Raw genomic sequence first — 22,720 nt, forward strand, 5'->3', positions numbered from 1 at the left:
TAAGGCAGGGGGAAAAGGTAAGCAGTTTGATTTGCAGCGCATTCCCATAAGAGCAGATATTTGACAAAGCATCTGAATGTAGCTGTTGATTCCAGGATGCACTAGTAGGGAAGTAGGACTATAAGACAAAAGAAGGACTCCTTTGTAGGAAGTATTCATAAACAGATTCCCATGGAGGGCAACAACAATTATTCCTGCTGGGACCTAAAAGATAACATGCATGGGCCTCCCTGGTAACACAGGGGTTAAAAAATAGCACCATCCAGGGTCCTCCCTGGTGGCACAGAGGGTTAAAATGCAGTACTAAGAAGCTAAAACCACTTCAACATGAGTTCAATCCCCGCCCCGGAGGTGACCACATGGCGTGACTGACCTTTCCTGACCTGCCCGCTCCCCTCTGCAGTGTACTTCTCAGTTGGCCTGTTCTGCTCCTGTTCTGCCTGTTCTGGTGAATCCTCTCACTGCTCCTGCACCTCTGACCTGTATCCCAGTTAGGTATGCATATAAATAAATGTTAAAAAAAAAAATATATATAGCGTCATCCAGCTATGGCCAGCCACTGCAGCATAATTCGATCCCCGGAGGCCAGAGAGCTGACCCACACAGCACAGCAGAGCTCTCGTATCACGGCTGCTCCCTTCAGCAGTATATTTAATACTGTTCTGCTCCCCATTCTGTCCCTGGTGAATCCACTTACTCCTCTGCACTCCTGGCCTAAACCCATTCTTGTAGGCATAAAGAAATCTTTTCAGGCCCCCCTGGTGGCGCAGCGGGTTAAAGCCCAGCACTGAGAATCTAAAGCCGCTTCCGCATGAGTTCGATTCCCGCCTGCCCCGGAGGTGACCACATGGCGTGGCAGACCTCTCCTGACCCGCCCGCTGCTCCCCTCAGCAGTGTACTTCGACAATCTGCCTGTTCTGCTCCCCACTCTGTCTCTGGTGAAGCCTCTCGCCACCCCTGAGCCTCTGGCCTGTACCCCAGTTCTGTATGCACAAATAAATAAATCTTTAAAAAAAAAAAGAAATCTTTTCAAAAAATAAATAAAAGAGGCCCTCCCTGGTGGCGCAGCGGGTTAAAGCACAGCACTAAGAAAGAAGCTTAAGCCACTTCCGCATGAGTTCGATCTCCGCCTGCCCTGGAGGTGACCACATGGTATGGCAGACCTCTCCTGTCCCGCCCGCTGCTCCCCTCAGCAGTGTACTTCGTCGATCTGCCTGTTCTGCTCCCCACTCTGTCTCTGGTGAATCCTCTCAACCTCCACATCTCTGTCCTGTACCCCAGTTCTGTATGAATAAATAAATACATCTTTAAAGTAAATAAATAAATAAATAAATAAATAATGACATGCATGTGGAAAACCAGTTTAGCCACAAGTCTGTCCAGATCTTCAAGGGTAATTAATGTAAGGCCCTACATTATTAAGAACAAACAAGTAGAAAGTAGATACTTGCAGGCCATCTATACACCTGAAGAGGATCTTGAGATGAAGGTGGGCACTTGAAGCATACAATGAATCAAAACAAGGAGGTAGGGATCCATGAATCAAAACAAGGAGGTAGGGATCCATGACATGAAGACAAGGCGATGAGACAGACCTGGCCCTCAGCCATAGCAGTACAGTTTCCGAGGCCAGACTCCAGCACTGCTCAGATCGTGGGATTACTTATGCTGGAAAAGGCTAGGAGTGTCCTCCCTACTAGGCCTTGTCCATGTGGGGAGGGTGCCTAAAATGAGAGAAATCTAGCATACTTTCTAACCTTTCAAATACAAGCCTATTAGGTTATTTGAATTTACTCTGAAGGTTTTGAATGAGTCTGGGAAGAAATCCAGAAATGAACCATGGCATGTGCCATTATTACTTTTTTTCCTATCAAGTCTTTATCTTCTCTCCACTTTGTCTCCTCTGAGAATGGAACTGGAATACAGGCAGAGCTGGAGTTTGGGAGTTTGTCTGGAGTATATAAAATACTGACTTTCAGCTGCAAGACAGTCTTCTGAGGGTAACAAATCCAGTATAGGTGAAGATATCCTTACTAAAATAATGATTTTAAGATAAAGAAAAGATGGCATGGAAACCACCATTACATTCAGGGTAACTTAAACATTCAGATGTGTCATTCCCCTTGTAAGCAAGAAAGCTGATATGAATCCTCTAATTCCCACTTGCCCCACTCAGTCACCCTCAGGAGTATTAGCTGCAGAGCACTACTAGAAGGTGATGGCAGCAGGATGCCTACTGGCAGCACATGCTGGACTAGTGAGTCCCAGGGAATAGTGGTGGAGTACCGACACCTTCTGCACACACCTGACAGTTCCCAATTGGCTCCTCTCCCTGCGGGTCTCAGCCGTTCACCCAATTCTGTCATCACAGCCCTTGACAAAGATCTTCTCTCTCTCTTTCATCAAGAAGAACTAGCATCTTTCTGATGGCCTATTCATTCTAAAATGGAAGGACCCCTTTTGTTAGGTCTGCTTAATCAAAGCCAAACATGTCAGTTCCTTTATAGTTTTTATATCAAAAAAAGCTTTGTGAACACAAAGGAAACACCTATTAGAGACTCAAAAACACAAAATTCTATTTATTTTCAATAACAAAAGCAACACAACAAAAAGGAATTAATCCCCTAATTTTTAAATCTAACACAGTCCTTTGCACAAAACTACCTTCAATAAATAAAGACACATTACTACTAACCAAGTTAAGACTATTGAGACTCTCTAGGATTCAATGTGTGTTTTCAACAAAACTGAGTGACAGGTAAAGAAACACATGCTAGAGACTTGACTGACAAGGACTCAAGGAAAAGGACAGACAAGGAGCATGGTCCCAAAATATCAAGGGAATTTGGACTTTCCGAAGGACTGCAGAAATCAGAGCTCACTGGGGTTCAGAATAGTCCGTGATCGAGGCCTTGAATTTAATCTTTCCATGTCTATAGATTCTTGATTTGCAATATATTACAATTAAAGGAGCTTCTTCCAAAGGATAAAAGGACTTTATTCATGTTGCCTGAAAAGGCTATGTATGTTTATTTTCCTTCTTTGACTCTGTCACTAGCTCCTGTCACAACAGAGCAGGGGTTGCAGTAGTAATCTGAAGCAGGTTACTACTACACAGACCCGCCTCTCTCTGGCTTAGATTTTCCTTTCATAAACACACTGCCACTGCCAGGGACAGCTCTAAATATATCCAATTTCTTTTATTTTTATACTGCTACACAACTCTGCATGGCTACAAAATCTAGAACTCGCGAGGCAAGGGCAGCATTAATCTGAAGACAAGCATTAGCTCCTAAGACTTTATAGTTCAATGGTCACAAAACTTTCTGACCACCTAATCTGCCACATCTTTTTTCTTTACTCATTATCTTACCAATTATTTCTTTCGGAATTCAATTCTCCGAGCTACATTCTGAGCACCAAACTTTTTGACCAATGCATCTCGGGTATCTTCATCATCTTTCTGCAAATCTAAGTCATCCTGTCTGGACCAAATAGGATACCCGTCAGCCCTCTGACCAGACTCTAAAAATGAGGCAGTAGCCTCTAGCTCACCACTATTTTTTAGAAAAGCCTGTGTAACTGTTGACAGATCCAAGTTAAACTTTTCCATTAACTGCCGGATGATCTTAATGGCAGCTCCCACCTCTGGTGGAGAAACTTTTTCTTCTTCTTCTTCTTCTTCCTCCTCCTCAGGTTGTGTTTCTGAGTCTTCTTCGGGTGGATCGTCATCACACATTGTTATGTGTATTTCAAAGTCAGGGCTCTCATCCACCTAGAGAAAGTAATGAATATGACCAATTCCTAATTACAAAGTCCCACGCTCCTACGACACATGGTGGCCTCTCCCAACGACCACCTCCTTGCCCGTCTCACTTCAATCACACTAAACTTTCTTCAATCCTCTAACATGCTATTCTTTCTTACCTTGTGTTGGATGTATGAATATGTATATGCACATATATATATCTCTATGACAGGGTAAGTGTGAATATGTCTGTAGGTGGGGGGGACTACAAATGTGCAGATATGCAGGTATGTGCATAATTAACTATGGTATTCCAACAGGACATTAGAAAGTACCCAAAATATGAAAAAATGCCCATGTGCACATGTGCATGAATTTGTTAAGTTTGACTTCACTCTCAGACTCTAAGCTCCATTAGGACAAGAATTTTCAGTTTTCCTCATCACTACTTTCCCAGTGCCTATCAGTATATACATATATATGTACTCAAAACATACTACCCTTTGAATATATCATGACCTTAAAGCTATACTATATTTAGCATATTCCAAAGCATGTCACATATCAAGACACCTATGAAGACAGTGTTTGAGAGTTAAGACTTAAAAGTCTATGGGAAAATGAAACAAATATCAAATAATATAACAAACTCAACTAGAAAGGGCAACCAGTCCTAAATATTGTCAATTTCTCTGCATTCTTAAACTCACCAATTACAGAAACTTTACATTGTTTTCGTATTGGAGACTGGGACTAACCATTTATTTTAGTGTAAGGGTAATTAATTTACAAGAAAATATGCATATGTAGGTTGGTTTTACTTTTTTAATACTCATTACTTTATTGTTTCTGCCTTTCTCTATAACTACTATTAAATATAGGATTCCAACAGGATATTAGAAGTTATATTGACTATGGAATATAGAAGAGCTAAAAGATTCCACTCAAATCTGAAATACACAAAAAGCTAAACTTGTTTGACAAAATTAAAGTCTTAAAAATAAAATGTTTCCTAAGAAAAACAATAAGTTTTAAAAAATGAATCCAATCTTAACTTTTAATAATGTAAACTGAGATTACAAGTACTCAAAATGGAAAGTTTTACATTGTTTGAAAATAATTCTCCCCCTCCTTAAGTTGTCTTGCCAAAAACAAAGCTACAAGCCTGGATCCTAAACTAGCCCCATTTCCCACTTTTCCTCACCATTTTAAATTTATACCTTTGAGGCCTGACATGTATGATAAGCGCACAGAGTAAAAGGATTTCAAAGTAAAAGAATGAAGATAAGTGGGGGGAAAAGAGTTAAATCTAGTTAACATACCACAATCTCCTCAAACTCCCGGGTAGCTTCAACAAGCATCTTTTTGACTGCTTCTTCATTCTCTTTGATCTCTTCCTTTACAACAAACTCCTCTTCATCTGGCAAGTCTGGAGTTCTCTTATTTTGTGGCTCTGTTTAAAGAGAAGAGCAGCACCAGACTGCAATTAGCCTCTTTTAGAAAAACCAAAAATATATAGCGTACTCTATGAACTTGGGACCAGAGTAAACCTGCAATATTTTTTCCTCTTAGAAGAAATTTGTTTTTGATTACAAAAATAAGAAAAATATAAGACTGAACATTCAATAATTTTTACTCTTGCTTCTGAAAATTTGTACTATACCAATGGTGATTTTCCTAGGCTCTAATATGTAAAATACAAATATTCTATTTTAATTCATTTTTTGCCTTTTAATTCATTGTATATTTATAGATTTTTCCAATTAACAAAAGTGCCATAAGTAGCAGACTTCTCTGAAAAGCAGATTCTGAGATAGATAATAACATGTATTTATCAGGGAGAAATACCTGCTGAAAAGATGTTAGAGGGAATGGGCAAAGAAAGAACCAAGCTGTGAGAGAATCTAACAAGGCCTCAGTTAAAGACATGGGGTTGACCAAGTTGGGGTGAGGGAGCCAAGACTTTGCATAATCCAGTCACTGCACAGACTTAGCCAACCTAGTATAACTAGAATTTGAGCAAGCCATCTCCCACTTTTTGTCAAGTGTCCATGTTGGTGGCTTCTCCCAGCTTTTATATACATAAATAAATCTCTTAAAAAAAGAGAAACAAACTGGTGTCTACCAAGCACCAAAAGGACACATAACAGAGATGGTAACTTCAGTCAACAGGGAAGTAGAGATCATTAGGGAGACTTACTTTCCACTCACTCCTTTGTACCCTATGAATATTTGTAGGATAAATTCCTAGAAGCAATAATATCACCTTAGCTATGGTGATGGTACATGGATGATTTGGTGATGGGAAGCCCATGGGGATTACAACTGAGATGGAAAAATGCACAAACTATTATAAAAAATAATTATCATAAAAAAAATAATAATAATGCCACCTTAGATGTTCACAAAATGTCCTCCATCTTGTACCAATATCCTTTTATTAACAAATGGGCTTGTACTTGTTTTCATATACCTCACCAATTTGGATGTTACCCACCCCATCTGGTAAATAAGACATTCCTTGCAGGTGATTTGTTTCTAAAAAAACAAGAAATGCATATTTAGTAATTCAGCATCCAGGGTCAGAAGTTCACTAATATGCCCCGGCTCAGTTCACTTCTACTTATTATTCCTTCGCCATGTACTTCCTTTTCTGGATATTCCATTTCCTTTACATATTTCTCTGCTTTTTCTTTTACATATTAACTTATGCAGACTCTTTGGACATTAAGGTAATTAAGTCTGTTGCAATTTACTAGGAGTATTTTTCCAGTTTGACCACTATCACAATAAGTTTTTAAATAACTTTGTTTTAAGTAACAGATACATAAAGCTTTTGCTTAGTTACCTTAATTTCAAGACTATCACCATGCTAATATTTTCTAAATAATGTAATATTTTATTTTGTGCCTTTTTCCATCTCAGTTGTAATCCCCGTGGGCTTCCCATCACCAAATTACCTGTGCACCATCATCACCATGCTAATATTAAACAGAATGTTCACCCATATTTGCTATTAAGATTTTAATTTCTACATTTTAAGATTTTAATTTCTACATTAAAATATCTATCATCAAATTATTATTCTGTGTAGGGTGAATCCAGTTTAATTTTGTGCCAAGTTCCAAGTGACTTGCCAGTTGTCCCAACACCACTGAGTAAAAAGGAAGGTTCGCAAGACCTATATGACTCATACATACATTTGTCATCTATCCTAGAATCCCCTCCTACTAAGTCCACTCCAACCACACTATCTCTCTGTGCCTCCAAGAACACACCAGTCCAACTCCCACCTCACTCTGCACTTCACATAGCCAGCCAACACCTTGCTCTTTCAGTTCCTTGGTCTCTCCTCCAACTATGATGCTAGTGACCTCACCTTATCACCCTGTAGGAAACAACCTCTTCCCCAACCTTCCTCTGAGACTCTGCTCCAGAGCTCTTATGACTGCCTGGCTAGTGTCAGATTCCAGCACTGTAACAATGTCTAGCCCGCAAATGTCTGTTGAATGAATCTGAAATACCATTTTTTGCCACACACAAAAATCCTACTAAGCATGCAGAAGGGAAGCAGATTCACCCTCCCGGGGGCGTCCACCATTCTGGAATAAGAATGGGAAAAGGGAAAGGGAGCGGACGAAGCACGCTTTCTTAAACAAGGACGCCAGCCTACACTGACACCCGTTGTACAGAAACACTGAGGCATCCTGGCAGCTCTGCACTGTCCCGATCATGCCGACATCCCGACATTCCCCTCATCTGACATTCCCTCATCTGCACATCCCTGCAACTGAAGGAGACCAGGAAGAGGCCAGCTGACAAGGACCTCCTCATGTGAAGGCGCCCAACCCCAGTCCCTAGACCGTCGGGGACCAGAGAACTTTTTGAAATGACTCTGCATTCAATGAAGCCAAAACATGAAAATAAACCTGTCTGCCCTGACATCCTGGAACTTTTTGAGCGAGTCCCCGAAATATCTCTAAAAAGAGACACAAGAAGATGGTTACCTGTTGAAGAAAACTAGGTGGCTGGTGAGAGGGTGGGCATGAACCCCCAAAGGAGACTTTTTGTACCATTTGAATGGAACCATGCCAATACCAAATGCCAGAAGAAAATGGTTCAATTTTGCCCGGGTGTCGGGGGGGGGGGGGTGGGGGGGTGGTTGGGAGAAGCCACCAACATGGACACCTGACACAAGGGGAGAAGGGGACGCCCGGACCCCACAGGTGTCGGCAACAGGACCCGCGCGTTCGCAGAGGCTGGGCTCACCCCCGCTGTCCGCAGCCTCGGGGTCCTGCTCTGCTTTGCGCTTGAGTTTCTGTGAAGAGGGGCTCACTGGGGCGTCCCCCAAAAGGTACTTGTGCTCCTGGCCCCGCAGGTGCTTGAGGTAGCGGTCCTTCATGGACTGCCAAGAGTGCGCAGTGAGCGAGCTCTTCTCCAGCGCCTTCCACAAGGCGGTGCCGGTGACCGACGAGGGCGAGCGGGAGTTTTCCTTCACGTAGGTCAAGATGGCCACGTCGTCCGCGTCCGTGAAGCCCACGCGCCCCGTGAGCTGCGGCGGCTCGGACTCCGCGGCGGCAGCGGCGCCCTGGGCCTGGGTCCCGGGCTTCGACTCTGGGGCCTGCTCGGCCGCCCGGGCCGCGCCCAGCCGATAGGCCTGCAACTCGAGCCTCTCGTTGCGCTCCACGCAGTCCAGGATGTACTGCGTGGAGATGAAGTCGCCCGACGCCTCGGCCGGCGCCTCCCCGGGCTGGGCCAGCAGCACGGCCCCCGGCTCCTGCACCCGGCACAAGGTGCCGCCGCCGTGCAGGATGAGCGTCGACAGCCGGCGCTTCGCCGGGCTGGGGCGCACGTAGAAGGACATGGAGCTGCCATCCTCGTTCACGAACAGAGTCGGGGAGTGGGTGGGCCCGTTGGGGTCTTTGCCTAAATCCAGCGCCTCCGCCATCGCCACCACAACAGCTGCCCCCTAACGAGTGTCGGGCGCCAGGCGCTGCCGCGAACCGCGCAGGCTCAGACGCCTCAGCCGGGAAGCCCCGCTCTGCGCCTGCGCGGCAGTCGCGCCGGGAGCGCCCACCCACTCTTCCCGGAAGGGGCGGGGCCTCCGGCGGTGACCTGGAATTCTCGGGGCGAACCTCGTCCCTTTCGGGTCGGGCCGTCGGGGAAGATGGCTGCGGTGGACGGACCGGAGGTGAAAGTGGATGGCGGCGAGGCGAAACTGAGCAAAAAGTAAGTGTCGCGGCGGGTAATTAAGAACCGGGCAGTCTTAGAGTCCGAAGTAGGAAGTGCCTCGAGGCTCAGGCCGAGGCGGCGGTGCCTGGCACGTTCTGGCCGGTGCTCGTGCGTGTGGACACGCCGGGATGGTGCCGCTACGCCCAAACTACATCCCCCAGGATGCCCGGGAGCCGCCTGCCCAGCGCAGGCATCAAGCCCTGTGTCCCGCTCCTGGAGTTAGAAGACGAAGAACGGGGGAAGTGACAGAAAAGCGAAACCCCTGCTCTTACCCCCGCCCCCAGAAACTGTTTCTCTTACTACGGAGCCTCACCCCGAGAAGGAAGTTGGAGAGAGATTGAATACCCTGGCTCTCCCGAAAGTTTTCCTTGGTCTCATCAAGGCTGTTCTGAAATTTAGACATTGTAGGGGGTTGTGCCCGGGGCCGTACGGGTTAGTCAAAGGATCCGTGAGCATGGAGTGAGGGACCAATGCTAGCACTCGGGGCTGCCTATTCAGCTGAATACACCGGAATGCACTCACTCTTGCCGGGTACTTCTTTAGGAACCACAGTGCGAAGGTAAATGTAAATGCGTCAAGATTAGCCTCCCTTTAACTGGTTGTGTCTTGTTTGCTCTAAGTACCATGTTCCCTCTCAGAAGCATAGGGCACAAGCAATGATGTGAGTGACTGCTTTTCTCGGTACTACAACAGATGGTACATAACTGCCTTCTAGAACTACTCCAGGGACTTAGCGGTTTATTCTTTACGTGGAATAATGGTCTTGGTGCATTAGGACTCAGTTATCTTGCTGAGCCCTGATGGAGTTGTTTTAGACTAGACCATTAAAAATGTTTTTTAATAACAGTTATTTCTGATACTCTAGAAAAATGAGAGATCTAAATTCTGTAGGTTGGCAGCGCCCTAATGTAGCACTCTTATGAGAGGATCTGACAGATCTCTTTCAATGTTTGAAATCTGGTCTGAACTTCTGCTTTCTGCAAGGCAGGCTGGACTTTGTCACATCAGTAGTTGAGTTTTAGGGTTGTAGATCATAGATGCCTCCTCAGCAGGGTCTCCAGTTAAGGGTGCTATTTCAAGGTAAATTGAGGAAACTGGCCAGTCCCCTGTCTAGTTAACTTTTTTATCCAAATGACAAGCTACCACTTCTTAAAGCAGCTTTTATGGGTCAGAAACTGTGCTAGAACTATGCAAACTTTCTGCCTAATCTCATAATAGTCCCACAAAGGAAATGTTAGTGTCCTTTATTTCAAATTAAACCCAGGCTCTGGGTGAGATTACATTACTGAAATGTGAGCTATCGTCGATCCATATTATCAATCCAAAGCTCCAGGGCAGAGATCTAAAATTAAATGTACAAGCAATACAGCCCACCTGCACCCTACTTCCTCACATTGGCTGAAAAAAAATCTGCTGTTATATTGTATATCCCTCTAGTGACCGTGTGATGAAAAATTTTTCAAATGTAATTTTCAATTACTTCTTAATTGTTCTTGGGACTTACATTGTCTGTGTCATTAGTGAGCACTATTTTATACTGAGTGTTTTCTTGAAATTTAGAAACAGATGAACTGCCCACTGGGCAACTCATACCCAGACAAAAGACCCAATATATTTGAACAAAGAACTTGATCCCTGTAATTCTGTTGCCTTTTAGTGTTAATGTCTCAAAATGAATTTTGAGGCTCTCTGAAAAGTTCTCCTTTCCTTCTTCCTAGAGCTCCAGACAGGTCTTACCATTGACACAGAGGTGCTTGCTTCTACCTCTCTCTGATTTTGCAATTTGTGTAGCCTGCTTATAGATTTCTCTAGAGTTTGCTGTTGGTGTTGACATTATATGCTCCTTTTTCCATCTTTGTGGCCACTTATTTCATCTCTGTGAAATGCAACTACATGTCAGGAGCCTCAGAAAACACTGCCTTACTCTTCTCTGTTTTCTGCAGTTCTCTGATCATATTTCATATATACCATTGATGTATTTGCTGTTGATTTTTGATCCATGGTATTCATCTTGTTGTCATAATCAGGACTCAGAGCAATGTCAGTTATATTTGCAGCACAGGGAGTGTTACAGGGTTGTTAAGAGGGTCTTAAGTGAGACACAAAAAAGATTTTGTAACTTCCACCCCCAACCTCTGTGAGTAGAAGTGCTGGTTGGGTATATGTATATTGTCTGTCCCTCTGACACCACATCTCTGTGTTTCCTGTTAGGTGGTGATAATCATTAGTTCCAGGGTGTTCTGCCATGTTGACGCAAGCTGCTGTAAGGCTTATTAGGGGCTCCTTGCGCCAAACCTCCTGGGCACAGTGGGGGCAGAGGGAGCTGCGACTGTGTCAACTTGCTCCTTTCACAACGATTCTCAAGGACAAGCCACTTTCTGATAAAAGAAGGTTGGTGCCTGTTACCTTTATTGCTCTGGGAGCAAAACTACTTCCTTTAACTTAGCTCCTTACCTGGTTTAGCCTCTGGCTAGCTCTTTGGACTTGTTGCTAAAGAAACAACCCTACTACCAAAACTTATTTAATAAGTTCAAATTCCCACTTCATTGATTCTTGAGGTGACTTGTGGATCTTATTGTAGACGAGTGGTGAGAACAAAAGTCTTGTATACATACACGAAGGATGTCTACTGTAGGTTATTTTTCTCTTGCCCTCTTTTGAGAATAGTTTGCTCCTGAGCTCGATTTGTTTTCTTTGGTTTATGCTAGTGATTAATATGACTTAAAGAACAACATTTAGTTAAATGGATGTTAATGTTTAACAGCTAGTAAATTATGTTAATGCTGGGGAAAACGGCATAGAATTAGATGGCTGGTTTACAGCATTTAGCCTGGAACAAGTTTAGAAAGGATATCCTCACAGTTTTTACCGATTATATTTAAAAAGAGTTGCCTACCTTTAAACTCGTCAGTTTTCTGTCTAAGGATGTGTCGTGAAGAAATACAATATACATACATAACCAGAGATCATTTCCTATGGTTCATTATTATATTTGGCTAACTGAGTGATTTGAAAGAATAATCAATTCTGTTTGAATACTGAGGGTAATTCTCCAATTTGATTTCTTGGTTAAAATAACAGTATTTCAGATCACAGCATAAGATACTAAGTTGTTCAGCTCCCTGTAGCTTTTGAGTCTTAGTAACAAGTAACAAGAGTTTGGCACAGTTAGTATGTAAGGAAAGCTCACTACATAGGAAAAGTCACACCAATAAACTTCACTGGGGATAGGGAAGAACAGTTTGAGCAGGAGGAATTTCCTTGATATTTATCCAAATGGGTGAGATTTCTGCCCTGAATGAAGGGCTTAAACTAATGAGGGCTAGTAGAATGACTCAGTGTTCGCATTCTTACTAAATACTAGGGGTAGGGCAGTCCCTGTATGCAGTGTCAGTCCTTACAACAGTGTTCAGGAAGGAGAGGGTCTATGATTTCTGTTTTACCTTTGGGAAGAAGCCAGTCAGCTGGCCAAGGCCCCATAATTGATAGGTCATGTGTCAGGATTTAGCCCCAGGCAGGCTGGTAGCTTGTCCCCTGTGCTGCAGCTGCTTTGCACACTGTTCTGCACAGTTTCTTGTCAAAGTGAGGTGCCAGTGGGCAAGGTGAGACCTGTGCTAAAGGAGAGAGTGTCAGTGGAATAGCTCCTTGAACTCTAATGGGCCACCTCTTCTAAACCCCATCACCCCGCACCAAAGGAGGAGCAGAGAGGCTACAGAGGGCCATGTTACCTTGTAATCTAATGGGTAAAGTTTACTCTTCTAGTCTATCTTGATTTTATTGGGAACTCATGCTAAGGACCTCAGAACAGAAAGCAGAGACTGGGAAAGATCTTGCTTATTTCCCTTTCTCTCTTTTACATGTCAAGTTTACTGACTAAGATACTAGAAGTGGGGTTTACCTCCCAAGCTATTCATGTTTTGAAAGGTGGGATGGGACAGAAGATAGTGGAGAACTCTTGGAAAGTGTCACCTGGAACATTTTCATCTCCCCAACAGTGAGCTAAAGAGACGCTTGAAAGCTGAGAAGAAAGTAGCAGAGAAGGAAGCCAAGCAGAAGGAGCTCAGTGAGAAGCAGCTAAGTCAGGCTGCGGCTGCTGCCACCAACCACACCTCTGACAATGGAGTGGCTGCCGAGGAGGAGAGCCTGGACCCCAATGTGAGTTCCCTGACCAGCACCCCGACTGCAGACTTCTGATGAGGTTTACCTCACATTCTTTGGGACCCATGACTAATAGGACAGATATGAACTGGAACAGGCTTTGAGTCTTGGTTCACAGCAAAAGGATGAGGAGGGGCCTACCACTTTCTGGTTAAGAACGTGCCCTGAGCTTTTCTTCTAATAAACTCCCAAAAGGCACCTGGAGGGTTCAGTATTTCAAGTGAATGACTGACCTTCCGGAGCCTTATAGCAGGCCCAGAGAAAGTCTCATAGGCCAGAATTTGGCAAGCTGTGGGGCCAAGTGTACCCCTGGCCCCTCCCTCACCCTGTGTGTCAGTATTACAACATAGCCAGGCCCATTTGTATACGGATGTCTAGGGCTTCTTTCCAAATACAACGGAGTTGAGTATCAGTTGCATCAGAAAAACTCTGCTGATCCCTGCTGTAAAATATTCCTTTTCACATCTGCCAGCCACCCCTCACCCCCAGTAGGCTTGCCGTAGGGAAAAGTGTGAAAGAAGATAGGTGAATCATCTTGCAGGTGCCCCCACAAAAGCAATAACCTTACTGTTGTAGGCAGAACTCCATTTCTTATTGAATCATGCATTTTAGAAATTTTGGCCTGCATTTCTAGCTATGGATCTGGCCCCCTGGGGTGCTTTAATTGTATATCTCACTTTATATCCAATCCCATGATTTCAGGGGTGTGGAGGGCTCCATAAAGAAACTTAAGTGGGCCCCCTGAAACAGAATGCGCCACTCTATTAGGTGGGCCACTTGCCAGCTCAACTTCAACACCTCAGAACCTTTTTGTTCTCTTTTTTTTTGACTAGCAATACTACAAGATCCGCAGTCAAGCAGTCCATCAACTGAAAGTCAGCGGGGAAGACCCATACCCACACAAATTCCATGTAGATATCTCGCTCACTCAGTTCCTCCAGGAATACAGTCACCTGCAACCTGGGGATCACCTGACTGACATCACCTTAAAAGTGGCAGGTAGGAAGTCTTCCTAGCTATCTTCCCTGGCACGGAGGAAGAACTGGGCTTTCTTGCTCCGTGGTAGCCCGTGTTGGACATTGCCAGTAGAGACTGGAGCAGCCCTCGTGTTTCAGGTGAAGCCACGCTACACAGGAGGGTCTGATACTGCTGCTTATTCTTAGCCCCTTCATCTGTGGCTCCCAGAAATCCCTGTCTGGCTTAAGAATGCTTTATTTCCATATATTTATTTCCAGAGTGTTGTGATTCTAGAGTTTTATTATCTTACGTGAGAGCTTTTCCTTAATTAAAAAAATTAAACCCTATCTTATTCCTCCCAAATAGTAAGCTATTATGGTAAATCTTGACTATTTAAAGAAGCCACGAGGCTTAATTAATGATAATCCCCACCAACCAGAGAGATCCTAGGATGCCAGTTCCTGAGCAGTACTTTAAAGGTTCTTTAAATTCCAGTAACTTGGCTAAAGTGTCTTGACGTCAGGCATTCCTCCTCAGTCTTCTCAAGTGTACAGTGTGCCCTTTGAATACATATTTTCAAGTCTCTGATTCTGACTATCTGATTTTGGATCTTCACCATGTTTGTCTCTTTCTCTCAAATCTTTTTCACACTTTAATTTTTAAGTTTTATTCCTTTTGCTTTGTTTCTCTTAAAACATTCACTCTTTTAATCTTTTCAAATGTCATCTTATTTCTTAGTCTTTCTAATTCTTATTTGTATTCTTAATATTTTGTGGCATTTTCTTAATATCTCAGCTTACTGTAAAATAGAGTTTTTGTTCTGATCATTCTTGAGTGCTTTCATGTTCATAAGAATGTTATTTTCCCTTTTACTAAAATTTTAATAATTTCATATGGTAGTTGAACTCAGTAACTCAGTACTGTAAGATTGCTTTTATTGTGAGATTTCTTTTCTGAATGTTAAAGGAAACTTGCCCCAGGTTGCTTTTTTCAACTTCTTTAAGCTCCTTGTTGTTTGGTTTCTAAGCTCTTTCCCATCCTCATTTTGTTGGGCCTTTTCCTACTTGTGCCTGTCTTTCTGGTTTCATTCAAATTTGTGAGGCCATGTCAAGGAAAGTAATCCTGGCTATTAAATTCAGAGAGTCCCTGGGGGTTAAACTCAAGGTCTTTTTCACCTGGGCCTTCTCAGTGCTCTCACTTTATTTATTCACATGCAGCGAGCACCTCCTCCCCCCAACCCCCACCCCCGGGTCAAACCCACCTTCCTCCAGCTAGCACGCTCCTGTATGAGGTTTTGGAGTTCTGAAATTCTAGGTTTGCTCCATTGCTTGTATTTGGGGGTTCTTGGGACGCTTCCCACCTAATTTTATTGTGAATTTTGCCTATGGCTTATTCCCCTACCTCTGTAGTTGTGCTTTGCGTTTTTTTGTGAGGAGCCAACACTTTCCAGGAACCCAGTGACCATCTTTAAGTGAAATCTTGCTGTTTTTCTTAACTGGTTTGATTGGGAGTCATTGTCACAAACGAATGAGCAGATGTTGGCCTCAAGCTAAGATCACATTGTCTTGCTTTATATTCTGCCCTGATATAAAAAATGCAGAGGCAGTTGTTTGCACACTGACTTCTGATTCTCTCTCAGTATTTTTGCTGTGCTTTTTTAGGTAGAATCCACGCCAAAAGAGCTTCTGGAGGAAAGCTCATCTTCTATGACCTTCGAGGAGAGGGAGTCAAGTTGCAAGTCATGGCCAATTCCAGGTATACAAAAAGAGCCAGGTAGAGGCCTTTCTTGGCTGGCCTAGAGCAACTTGATTGGCAACAAAGAGCTGAGTGGCCTTTTCTGTTTGTTGTTATTAAGGAGAAGAATATTGTTGGATAACCAGAAAGGAGAATAAAATACTATTGGTAACCAACAGCATAATGAATGACTTCCCTCACGCTGTGCTGCAGTTAAAAATAAAAGACTTTTTTTAAAAAAGTTAAAAGTAAAAGATAAAAATAAAATAAAAATGCTTTTAACAGTTGCCCTTAAATCTTAAATTTCTTCTTGACTAGTCATTAATAGTTTTATTGAGAGTTCTAGAGTAAACTAGTGATCAGTTTTAATTTAATTAGAGTAAACTAATGCTGAATTACATTTTTCTTTCAGGAATTATAAGTCAGAGGAAGAATTTATTCGTATCAATAACAAACTGCGGCGGGGAGACATAATTGGAGTTCAGGGGAACCCTGGGAAAACCAAGAAGGGAGAGCTGAGCATCATTCCCTATGAGATCACTCTGCTGTCTCCGTGCCTACATATGTTACCGCATCTTCACTTTGGCCTCAAAGACAAGGTAAGCTCTAACCTGCTGAGTGTGGCCTCACAGACCACCAACTGAGATGCATCCGTGACTTTGTGCTGCTTTCGTTTAGGAGACACGGTATCGCCAGAGATACTTGGATCTGATCCTGAATGACTTTGTGAGGCAGAAATTTATTATCCGCTCTAAGATCATCACATATATAAGAAGTTTCTTGGATGCGTTGGGATTCCTAGAGGTGACGCACATTCCTTCCCTGGCATGAAACCTGGCTGTGCTTGCCTCCTGCTGTTCCCTCCCTTTTCCGAAGCATATCCTGTGTCGGTGACCTTTATGCCTCTGAAAAGCCCCTGCTCTTGCATCATTTTTCCCATTTGTTTATTTATTGCCCTAATTAGGAAAGTGAAACCCGAATTACAGGATAACGGACAAGATGAAGGGCCTTCACATGCTTGTAATGTCACCTTCAGTTGTCAAATCATTTTGCTTCTTGGAGCATTCAAGTTTTTATAGTTCATAAAAATTTTAGATACAATTTATAAAATTAAAAACATTTTATAAAAGTTATGTTACTATAAATAATTAATAAATTAGAGGCAAAACTGAACGTCCTCATTCATTTTTTAACAACTAGCTTCCATCCCAAACTTTTATGTGTGTCATGCCAATCACTTACAGTGTATGTAGTCATATACATGTTGCAGATGGGGTACATGTGTAACTGTTTTGGAGAGGTTTTGTTTTTTGCTATAAGCTAAAGGTTACTGTTATGATGGGCCTGTTTGCTTTTTTTTCTTCCCCACTTAATAAATTCTGAAGTCCTTTATATATTTGCATTCTTTCACACTGCATACATAACCTGCTGATAATTTAAGTTTCAGGTTTCCTTCTATAATCCATACTCATGTGTTAGCGGTTCTGTAGGATGAATTTTTAGAAGTTGAATAAGCCAAAGAATATAAGCAATTAAATTATTAATATACGGCAGGTTGAACTCACTTCCATCCCCACCTAAAGTTTGTGAAAGATCATGGCAGTGTAGTAGTGGTGTTTGTGTGAATAGAAACTGAGATACTATTCTAGAAGATTAAGCCAGTCATATTTTTTGTCACATACTTGCAATTTACTATTGAATTTAAGCTTATTCAGCATCTAACAGGTGTAGATTGTATCCATGCAATACCAGGGTTAAGGACTTCAGTCTGAAAGCTAAATGTTTCTTCCTGTCTTGTAGATTGAAACTCCCATGATGAACATCATCCCAGGAGGAGCAGTGGCCAAGCCCTTCATCACCTACCACAATGAGCTGGACATGAATTTGTACATGAGAATTGCCCCAGAACTCTACCATAAGGTAATCAATAAGATAAGGCCCTTGGCCTTTAAGATAACCAAAAAGCTGGAAAACCATTGGCTGGAAAGTGCAGTCAGAAATAAGAGGGAGAGTTACCAGCAAGACTTAATCAGCCAGGAGAGCATTCTAATTAGTCAGGCTTATAAGTTTAACTTGTAAATTTCTCTACAAGATCAGTAGAATATTGCAAGTCAGAGGGCAAAGGGATTGTCTTTTCCAGATGTATAGATCCTCCTAACCTACCTTGGTTCCCATAATAATTTTTAAGTTTATAAGACTTTGGATCAGATCTGATTTTAGTCTCCGTAGAAGAATAAGCTTAATGTCTTAATGTGGAATTTGGAAATAAATATCTTCATCAGAGTAAACACTGATGATAGTAACGTTTAAGATTACTAGTTACGGACCATAGAACTTAGTCAAACTGGTTGAAGAAAAAGAGCAATATTCATAGGTTAAGGAAGCCCACATTGTCCAGGAGGATCTGAGCATCAGACTTGGAGACCACACAGCTAGGCAGGATTCTGAATCATCTTGCTGACTGTTCCCATGGAGAACCCAGAGCCTCTTCACTTACCACAGGGCCTGTCCCTCTGGACTAGACACAGGTCACTGCCATTAAGACCTCTGCAGTTGCTATCGCTAAAGGCTAGCTGTGCTGGCCTCGGTGCCAAAATGAGTGCAGTGCAGTGCAGTGCCTACAGGTTGTTCTTTGAGTAGCTTCATGTCGAAGTCTCAGGTGTATGCTGTATCCTAACCCAGAGTGGTAGCTTTTATGCGGAGATTCACACAGATGAGGGGACACCCTAGACAGGAAGACTAGTCCGAAGTCCTGGGCAGCCAACAAAAATGATATCTGTCTACTACAAAGGCCCAGAGAGAGCAAGCAACAAGACAATTTGGGTAGAGCCCTGACATCCTGCCTCAGCTATGAAAACCAAAGTGCAGCACTTGTAGGCAGAAACTTTCCAGAGCCATTCAGACAGGTGTAGCTGCCATGCATGTGTGTTGTCACTAGATGCTGGTGGTTGGTGGCATCGATCGGGTTTATGAAATTGGACGTCAGTTCCGGAATGAAGGAATTGATTTGACTCACAATCCTGAGTTCACCACCTGTGAATTCTACATGGCCTATGCAGACTATCACGACCTCATGGAAATCACAGAGAAGATGGTCTCAGGTGAAGCTCTGCTCCCTTTGTCTTTCACAAGCATCTGAAGGGCTTGTGTGCTGCTTCTACAAGGGAGGACTCCCTGCTGTTCCTCTTTAAATGGCACATTTCTTTCTCAGGTATGGTGAAGCACATTACAGGTAGTTACAAGGTCACCTACCACCCAGACGGCCCAGAAGGCAAAGCCTGTGAGATTGACTTCACCCCACCCTTCCGGAAAATCAGTATGGTAGAAGAGCTCGAGAAAGCCCTGGGCGTGAAACTGCCGGAAACCCGCCTTTTTGAAAGTGAAGGTAGAGTGCTGTATTCCTTCCCATTCAGCTCTGGGGTAAATCGGATCCAGGGCTGCAACTTCTCAGTCTTCTTTTAGTATACTTTTACTGGGGTAGGGTGAGGTCTTCTGTTCTGACTTTGTGTACTTGTGTTACAGAAACACGAAAAATACTTGATGATATCTGTGTTGCAAAAGCTGTCGAATGCCCACCACCTCGCACCACAGCCAGACTCCTTGATAAGGTGAAAGGCCAATAGTGACCTGTCCTGGGAGGATGAACTGTGCAAAATTCACTTCTGCAGCTTCCTAGGAAAACCCTAGAGAGAAATAAGACAATTGACAGGTTTTGAACTATTGTACTCTGTCAGTTTTGTATGATCTCTCATTAGTCCTTATTAGCCATTGAGAAGGTCAGGTTTAATCCCTGTAACATCAGGTGTGGGTGAGAACTGAGGCCCCTTCCACCTAGATTAGGATGATCAAAATGCTATTTAGAAGAGAGTTACTCTGTTTTACTTTCTCCTTCAGCTTGTTGGGGAGTTCCTGGAAGTGAATTGCATCAATCCTACGTTTATCTGTGACCACCCACAGATAATGAGCCCATTGGCCAAGTGGTAAGAAAGTCCTGGGTTTCTGTTCCCTGTTGCTGCATAACAATCCTAGAATGTAGTGGCATAAAGCAGCAACTTATCCTCTAGATTTTGTGGGTGCCTTGTGTACCCTACGTGGTATTGGTATACGTCGCTCAAGTGGCATCTCTGCCAGGATAGTGACTTTTCTAAATAGGATCTGGGCTTCCTTCATGGATAACAACCAGGTCCCAAGAGGAAACATTCCAAAAGAATAAACCCCAGTTTGCAAACTCAGGCCTCAGTCCTATTGGCTGTGGCTCAGCATCGAGAGAGACCCTGAAGGGCCCAATAAAGGAGGTGTGGCTCAGACCCGTCTGCCGCTTAAGCTGTTGTGCAGATGATTAAATCCTCCCTGTGCTCTCATCCTCTTCACCTGTGAAACATGATTTGGTCCTGAGGATGCATGCGGGCTTCAGGCTGCAATCAGGGACACTTGCATTAAGTCCAGTTCCTGATGTTCCTAGCAAACATTAGATGCTTAGTGAACCTCCTCTTGGGTCTCCTGTCCTCAGGCACCGTTCTAAAGAGGGTCTGACTGAGCGATTTGAGCTGTTTGTCATGAAGAAGGAAATATGCAATGCCTACACCGAGCTGAATGACCCAGTGCGGCAGCGCCAGCTTTTTGAAGAACAAGCCAAGGTAGGAAGGGAGAATGAGCAGAGACGCATTTCAAGGGTGCACTCACTCCCCAGGGAAGGTAGCCTTAGGCCTGGTAGCTGTCGTTGGGAGGATAAAGCTTCACCAGAGGAATCGTTTCAGATAGCAAACTTGACTGGTTTAGCCCTGATATCTCTACTGGAAAAGGGCTTGGACATGACGCTTCTGATGAAAATAAACTTGCCTAAGAAGACACGTCTAGTGAGGAGGTGGCTTGGGAATAAGAGGCAGATAAAGATGACGACAGCTCCCCACTCTGCCTCACTGGCACTGCTGCAGAAGGGCGGCCTTGGGTCTGGGAGAAAGATGTGGGAACCATCAGTCTCTGAAAGTCAGTCTCAGGCAGTGCAGGCTTTTTCACTTCAGAGTGATTTCCGTGTATTGTGAGGTAGATTTCATCAATCCTGACGTCCAAGTCTTTGAAAGGAACGACTATCCTGGAGTTAGTGGGAACCCATTCCAGCAACTGCCGAGCATTCAGTCTCCCCGAGAGGAGGGGTGATCCTCAGGAGTGTGGTCACAGACATGAAAGACAGTGCTACCTGGAGTAACGGTGCCGTTTGATTCTCTGCTAGGCCAAGGCCGCTGGTGACGATGAAGCCATGTTCATAGATGAAAACTTCTGCACTGCCCTGGAGTACGGGCTGCCCCCCACAGCTGGCTGGGGCATGGGCATCGACCGCGTCACCATGTTTCTCACAGACTCCAATAACATAAAGGTACAGCACCCCTCCACACACACCCCTCCACACACACAGCCCTGCTGTTGAGGGAGGGGGGCGTGGAGAAGGGGAAGGGACTGAGCAGGAGATACCTCAGGCACAGAAGGGTAGCCCCATAGGGAGGGTCAGTGCCTCTGACCTGATGGGGCCTAGGGTTTTTTCTGATGCAAAAGGAGTACTAATTGCAGTTCTTAGAGGACCCAAGGGGTATGCTAAACCCTCCACAGCTTTGTCTGTGGTGAGTTAATCAGGTTTTAAGAGAGCCTTTGTATTCATTTCTGACATGGTCCCCAAGGCAGTGCATACATTCCTTCTTTCCCTCCACTAACACTAAAAGGAACAGTGAGATAAAAGGAAACACCTGTCTTTTCAGCTGGGGTATACAGATCTCTGGGTTTTTGTTAACACTAACCAAGGGCAAAGAGGCTGGGTAGCTGTGAAAAGATGATTCTAGCTTCAAGGTGCCTTTTTTCAATCATGTATAGGAAGTACTTCTGTTTCCTGCCATGAAACCCGAAGACAAGAAGGAAAACATAGCAACCAGCGATTCATCTGAAAGTGCCGCTGTGGGCACGTCTGTCTAGAAAATCTCAATTGAAGTTGAAAAACTCAGGCACCTTGGCATTTCTGTGGACGCGCAAGGACTACAAGGGAATTCTTGCTCTCCCTTTGCTGTGGTTGTTTAGTTCAGTTCACCCACCAGAAAAAAAGAGGAATAAAGGATTCCTTTTTATGCCTTGTTACCAAATAAATCAACAGTCTTGTCTCGTCACTCTTCACTTTACCTTTGAATGTCAGGCTGCTGGCCTGGCGGATATTTTGGACTGCACACTATTCATTCAACAATTTAAATTAATGTCTGCTCTGCATTGGGCACTGTTAAAAGGGATGAGGGGTGTGTAGACTAACAAATAACAAGGATGTACGTATTTTTGATAGTAATGGTGTCTACAAAGAAGAAAACTAACATAGGGTTAAGGAAACAGGTGCTATTTTGGGAAGAGCTGTATGGGAGAAGTGTTAGGTGATGGGATAGAGCCTGGCTTGTGGGTGACATTTAAATGAAGATCTGAGGATTTTTTTTTTTTTAAAGATTTATTTATTCATATATTTATTCATAGAACTGGGGTACAGACCAGAGATGCGGAGAGTGAGAGGCTTCACCAGAGACAGAGTGGGGAGCAGAACAGGCAGATCTATGAAGTACACTGCTGAGGGTAGCAGCAGGCTGGCCAGGAGAGGTCCGCCGCGCCGTGTGGTCACCTCCGGGGCAGGCGGGAATTGAACTCATGCGGAAGTGGCTTCAGCCTCTCAGTGCTGCGCCCCAATCCGCTGCGCCACCAGGGAGCGCCCAACCTGAGGAATTTTTAAGGAGCAGTGACGGATCTGGTATGGGCAGAAGTGATTGGGGGCCAAGTCACGAAAGCCTCTGTAGGCATGCAGGCCAATGTGTATTTTACTGGATGATGACAGGAAACCATGGGCAGCTTTTTAGCAGTGATTTTTTTTTTTTT

At 43.8% G+C, this 22,720-nt stretch overlaps 2 protein-coding genes across 3 annotated transcripts; one reads left to right on the top strand and one right to left on the bottom strand.

The window, feature by feature from the left end:
* Positions 1-2,551: 2,551 nt before the first annotated feature.
* On the bottom strand, positions 2,552-8,771 carry TERF2IP (telomeric repeat binding factor 2, interacting protein). Its single transcript, XM_004690364.2, has 3 exons — positions 8,018-8,771; positions 5,071-5,201; positions 2,552-3,775 (listed from the first exon to the last, which is right to left on the bottom strand). The coding sequence occupies exons 1-3, from the start codon at positions 8,694-8,696 to the stop codon at positions 3,377-3,379; spliced, it is 1,209 nt and encodes a 402-aa protein (XP_004690421.1). The 5' UTR covers positions 8,697-8,771; the 3' UTR covers positions 2,552-3,376.
* An 81-nt stretch (positions 8,772-8,852) lies between these two features.
* KARS (lysyl-tRNA synthetase) lies at positions 8,853-21,978 on the top strand. Of its 2 annotated transcripts, XM_004690365.2 has the most exons (15): positions 8,885-8,977; positions 11,192-11,371; positions 12,976-13,135; positions 13,972-14,137; positions 15,757-15,850; positions 16,242-16,428; positions 16,508-16,633; positions 17,630-17,749; positions 18,768-18,930; positions 19,041-19,214; positions 19,352-19,437; positions 19,724-19,809; positions 20,340-20,466; positions 21,060-21,203; positions 21,692-21,978. In XM_004690365.2, exons 2-15 carry the CDS (start codon positions 11,226-11,228, stop codon positions 21,788-21,790), a joined length of 1,878 nt encoding a protein of 625 aa, XP_004690422.1. In that variant the 5' UTR covers positions 8,885-8,977; positions 11,192-11,225; the 3' UTR covers positions 21,791-21,978. The 2 variants fall into 2 exon arrangements, with proteins under 2 accessions (XP_004690423.1, XP_004690422.1); XM_004690366.2 differs by lacking the exon at positions 11,192-11,371 and having other exon boundaries at positions 8,853-8,977.
* Positions 21,979-22,720: the final 742 nt, after the last annotated feature.

This window comes from Condylura cristata, unplaced genomic scaffold (genome assembly GCF_000260355.1).
Source record: "Condylura cristata isolate star-nosed mole 26May11 unplaced genomic scaffold, ConCri1.0 scaffold00028, whole genome shotgun sequence".
NCBI lineage: Eukaryota > Metazoa > Chordata > Mammalia > Eulipotyphla > Talpidae > Condylura > Condylura cristata.